Consider the following 6,000-nt stretch of genomic DNA (forward strand, 5'->3'; position numbering starts at 1 on the left):
GACTACTCAATTACAAAATAAATCAGAACAGCAACTTCAAAATCAGGGAAGATGGAGAAAAAATAGTAATGAGCAATGAATCTTGCAGTGTATGTATAATTAAGTCTGAGTGGACGATGATCTAGTGACTAGGAATTGGTAATGTAAATGCTAAATTTTTTTTTAAAAAGCCTTTGTAAGTAAAGTATATAACTATAAAACAAGCAGCTTTAGTGCCCTGAGTCTTATTTTTAACCAGATTCATAGATTTATGGTAATGCCATGCTATCATGGGACATCTGGCAATACAATCCCCAGTCTAGTCCAACTCCCTCTATTTGCCCATTTGGATAATGGCCTGGTTCCCTTCCTTGATGCCATATATTTACTATCAGTGACTTGTAGTACCTGAAAATAAATAGGATTGTGAGAAAAGCACTTACTGGTTAAGTTTAAACGTTGAAAAAATAGTCAATAGGATTAGGGGTAGTCTCCTTACAGGATAGATTAACCAGTGAATTTGAGGCGGAGATTTGATATACAAAAATTGTAATAACTACTATTTGTTTATATGTCTGGGACTTAGATATGTTATATATGTTATCTCATATGATGCTTAGATAGCCTGTAAAGTACAGGTTAGTATTATCCTGCTTTTCAGGTGAGGAACCTAACGCTTACAAAGAGTAACTTGTCCAGGTCTCACAGCTAGTAATTGGGTCAGGTTGCCTTTTTGTGTTTTCAGTATTTCCCCCCAAACAAATATTAAAGATTTGAACTACTAGTCCTGGTGTCTTTCAGGAGTATAGTCTATGTTAGGAAATAACCTAACACAATTTCTTCACTAGCCTGAGCTTTCTACTAGGGACAATGTGTAATTACAACATTCAGTGAATATCTGTGTACTAAACTTTGGGGGTGGAGAGGGAGTTGAAGGTCTGGTGGAAGGAGACCTCAAACACAACCATGAGAAAACAAAGCATTCATCTGTAAAGTGTTTAACTACTGAAAGCCTATAATAGCCTAACATAGCACATACCATTAATGATGATGGGGTTTCACATCTCACTGATGAGAAACTTCATAATTGGGCATGGAAAATGTTATGTGACATTTTTAAGGGAAGATTATTTGGTTTAAGTGGGAAATGGGAAATCTCTCATGCTTTGTTTTTCCTTCTAAAATGTCATAGCTGGGGGTGCCTGGGTGGCTCAGTCAGTTAAGTGTTCGACTTCAGCCCAGGTCATGATCTCACGGTTTGTGAGTTCGAGCCCCACATTGGGATCTGTGCTGACAGCTCAGAGCCTGGAGCCTGCTTCGGATTCAGTGTCTTCCTGTCTATCTGCCCCTCTCCTGCTCCTGCTGTGTCTCTCAAAAATAAATAAATGCTAAAAAAAAAAAAAAAGAAAAGAAAAAAAAAAAAAGAAAAGGTCATAGCTGAAAACATAACTAACTCCCCAGGCTTGAAAAGATTCTTGGGTTCTGACTGACCATTTTACAGAGGATCCAGAATGAACACTGTAACTTGACTTATTTCTCATTTCTTGTCATGAAATATATAGGCTTTAGGTCCTTTGAACCAACAAATCTGGTTTTGGTTTTTGGGTCATTATGTTAATAGCATCCAGACATTGGTTCTTTTGATATTTCCCATCTTTTGATCATACTGATTTTTAATATGTCTTTTATTTTCAGAAGGAGTTTTGGAACACCTACACAAAAGCCCAACAAGGAGAGAGTAACCGAGGAAGTGACTGGTTTCAGTTTTACCTTACCTTTCCATTAATCTTTGGCCTCTTCATTATCCTTCTTGTCATTTTCCTAATTTGGAGATGCTTCCTCAGAAACAAAACTCGCAGACAGACAGTAACTGAAGGCCACATTCCTTTCCCTCAGCACCTTAATATTATCACTCCGCCTCCCCCACCAGATGAAGTGTTTGATAGCAGTGGATTGTCACCAGGCTTCCTGGAATATGTAGTTGGGCGCTCAGATTCTGTCTCCACTCGCCTATCCAACTGCGATCCTCCACCCACCTATGAGGAAGCCACTGGCCAGGTGACCCTCCGGAGGAGTGAAACAGAACCTCATTTAGACCCACCCCCAGAGTATGAGGACATCATCAATTCCAACTCAGCCAGTGCCATTGCCATGGTGCCTGTGGTCACCACCATCAAATGAAACTGTAACCTTTTTACTATAATCATTTTTAAAATACTAATGAAAGAACTTTCTAGCACTTTACCACTACATAAATGTGCATTGACTTATTGTATTGGACTCTGACAGCATACCACTTCACATTTTCTGATTTTATTTTCATTAGATTTGTTTCCGACTATAAAATCATTATCCATGCTCATTTTTGCTAATCAAAATATGTGAAGAGGGAAAAACATATTAGTGGAGGTCTTTATGTGATGTGATGAGGTACACATATGTGTGTATGTATTTCTATGCATACATATGCATAGGCACATCAGCCCAGTATATGTGCAAGTGTCTTAAAAAGCCATTAACTTCTGTCTAAATCACCTATAAAGAGAACATTACTCACCAAAATAAGGGGGGGGGGACAGCAACAACTTGTACCATAGCCAGCCACATGCTGTTGAATTTTGAAAATAAGATGAACTTAGTATGTTTTCTAATTCTGATTCTTACTGGCTTTGGTTAACCTCCTTTTTCTTCAGCTACCTTAAAAAATGCATGTAATCCACCTTGATTTTAGAAACATCTCAAAAGGAGAGAGGGAAGGCACAATAAATGATAATTTACTTATAGTATATAGCAAGAATACCATTGGTCATTAGTGGCATTTGGGTAGTTTGGAGGAATGATTTTGTTATTGTTGACTGCCTTCCCCTTAACTCCTAAAATTAAACACTGTTTGCTTAGTGTCTGAATAGCTCATGCTATTTGTATTAACATCTTGGTTAAATACAGAGAGGATCTCCTGGCAGCAGGATAGTTTCTAAAGTAGTTATATGTATTAATGACAGGGAAGAGATACAGATTTCTCATTTGCTCATTTGTGACCATAATTATTTTCTTTTTGCTGTTTCAGTGCCTTTTACTCTACTGTCTACTCCTTCTCTTACCACCACAGAATTTGTAAGAACCCAAGAATTTAGTAAAAATCTTGAAATTATCTTCTTAGTTTTTATATAGACTGAAGTCTTTGCTTCAAGATGATTAGGAGGCGTTTTCTATTAAATTAAGAACTATGATTTTTGTATTGCTCTCCAGTTGGAGGAAGATTGCAAAGTCTGTTGTGCCAGGTGCACATAGTTTCACATATTTTCATTGTTGCTATTTCATTTTGTATTTTCGTCAAATTTTTTAAAGTGCAGGATATTTACTTTGCTCTTGGAGTAAAGGGAACAGGCTGTGAATGAACTGCCAACAGAAACTGGCGCAGAAAGGAAAAGAGGGCTGTTCCATTAATATAGGCACTGATGGAAAATTCATTCTGTTGGTCAGGGAAATATCTCTGCCACTCCCAAGCCCCCTTAGTGTTGGATAAAATGGTTAATGAGGCAGAAGGAGTACAGGTTTTGCAAGTGTCAGTCATATCCTGCCGCCTCCATCTCCATCCCTACAGACCGCCCCCCTCCAGTCCTTCCCTGGAACCCAAGGAAGGAGGAATGCTGGGGGGAAACCCTGAACCAGGAGTCAGATGACCCGAATTCTAATCCTGTTCTCTAAAAAAGGTACTTGCCCTGGTACCGTGGGAAAGACCCATATCTACACCTCAGATTCTTGAACTCTGAAACGGATAATGTCATTTATCCTGCCCTTCTCCAGGGGCTTTAAAAGGATCTAATGAGATGGTGTGTATGAAAATAATTCTTTAGATGTGAAGAGCTGTCTGCGTGTAAGGTCATAGCATTGCTCTTATTGTGCTTAAGGGAGAATTTTCTCCCTGTTTCCCTAAAATTTATCAGAGGCTTCACATAGTGAGAAGTAGAGTAGACTGCTCCATAAATGGCTAACGTGTTCCTGATCCGAGTATCTTGCTGTTAAACTTCTGTCACTCTGGTCTATCCCAGTGCTGTGCCAATTTAAGAGACGACAGCCAGCTTATCACAAACAGGATTAAGAAGATATTGGAAAGGAAACTAAGATGTATGTGTTTAAGATGTATGTAGTTAATAGGTTTCATATCTTTCCTGAACTAAGAATTAATAAATCTTGACCCTCATCTCAGTAGAAATGACAATATTAATTTGAATTTGGCCATGAGCACATGGTAACTTTTGGCTTCTAGTTGTAGCTGAAAGTGGGAGTGTTTGATCCAGTGACGTGTGTGTGTGTGTGTGTGTGTGTGTGTGTGTGTGTGTGGTTATTTTGGCTCTTTTTTAAAGGAAAATTAAGGTTCCTTTTTTATGGGCTTTTTTTTTTTTTTTGATTATTAACATTAGGCCTTACATTAAACCAGCAGTTTTTAAAGTGTGGCTGGCCCATGAACCCCTGGGAGCCCTTGAGAGAATTTTAGGACATCTGTGAGATCAAAACTATTTTCATAATAATACACAGCCATTAGTTGTCTTTTCACTCTCTCAAAAAGAAGTTGAAAATGCAAAACAATGCCATTTCCGACAAATCTTTTTTTCTGTTTTAGGAAATATAGCTATTTTCTTAAAAATGTTATTTATGTTAGCATGTAATAGACTTTCATTTTTAAATAAATGCTTACAGTTTTTTTTAGTTTTATTTTCTAATATGGCAAATATTGATGGATATAAACTCTATAAACAAAAGCTCTTTGGCATCCCGATCTCTAATAAATTTTAAAGAGTATAAAGGGGTCTGGAGACCCAAAGTTTTAGAATTACAGGGTCAAAGGAGCAGGATGTTCTATTACTATGTATATACTTGCAACTTTATCTTACATTTTAAAGTCTTGATATTGGATTTAATGCTGCCTCTTAATGATACCTGAATTGCAGTATAAGAATGGATATTGATTCTTGAAGCAGAAGCCAAACACTTAATCAGTTGATACAGCTTTTTGGCCTGTTGGTCCAAGACAACACACTACTCTGTAGTGATACTGATACTAGCCACAGATCTCTGGCAGCATTCGTGTGATAAAGACAGGATAACAAAATACCACTTTCTTCAAGAAACATTTCTTAGTTCGTTTTGCTTGATTTTGATTTGGGTTTTACATTTTTCAAAACCCTTTTGCTACCCCTTCTGGTTTTATAAACTGAGTTTCTTAACATTTGTTATAATTAAAGGGGCTTGTCTGGAATAATATTTTTTATGCTTTTGCCTTTCTTACACGATTGATATTACATTCACCTTTGGTCGTTTTTAATAAAGGTTTATTTTTGCAGATATATTTAGTACCTTTCTTAAGCAGTAATTAAGTTGAATCAACCAGTTTGCATTTAAATGAGAGAATGGGCTTCATAGTCTTCCAATGGAATGATTTCCAGGCCTCCATGATGCAGTGGTTGTGTATGGGATCCCAGAACTGGCACTTTCTGCCTTTCTGCTTGGAATGTCACAATGAATTATATGTGTTTAAAGTAAACTCAAGGATTTCTTTTTTTCTTATTGACCAGTACAAATACAAATGTTGTGTTTGATTCATTGTTAATGATGACTTCAAGATTGATGATGTGATACAATAACTGTGGAGGTAGCTTTAACTTGGTTCTGTGTAAATAGCATGTGTTTTATTATAATTCACATTTTTAAACACTTGGTTTACATTAAATTATGATATTTAACTATTTTTATGTTTATACTAGGTAAGGTTTTTCTTATGTTTCTGTGTTTTTGGTATGCTAAATAAAGCTATTTTTAAACCCAAGAGATTTGTTTTCTGCCATGTATTAATTCTGTTACGGTAAGGTGATAACATGCTGCATAAGCTTTCATTAATTGTGGTCTTTTTAACAAGGGAAGATTATTGTTTCTTTTTTCTTACATATTTAAGAAATATTGTTCAGTAATCCTAAATTGGAGAATACCTCAGGGTATTCTCAGCAGAAGAAAAAACTCTGT

At 36.6% G+C, this 6,000-nt stretch overlaps 1 protein-coding gene across 2 annotated transcripts in view; it reads left to right on the plus strand.

The window, feature by feature from the left end:
• The window catches only part of PRRG1 (proline rich and Gla domain 1), a 140,829-nt gene extending 135,029 nt beyond the window's left edge, over nt 1–5,800 (plus strand). For both annotated transcript variants that reach the window (XM_049643670.1, XM_049643669.1), the window contains exon 4: nt 1,675–5,800. In XM_049643670.1, coding sequence (XP_049499627.1) covers nt 1,675–2,160 — 486 coding nt within the window. In that variant the 3' untranslated portion in view covers nt 2,161–5,800. The remainder of the gene's footprint in view (nt 1–1,674) is intronic.
• Nucleotides 5,801–6,000: the final 200 nt, after the last annotated feature.

This window comes from Panthera uncia, chromosome X, assembly GCF_023721935.1.
Source record: "Panthera uncia isolate 11264 chromosome X, Puncia_PCG_1.0, whole genome shotgun sequence".
Lineage (NCBI taxonomy): Eukaryota > Metazoa > Chordata > Mammalia > Carnivora > Felidae > Panthera > Panthera uncia.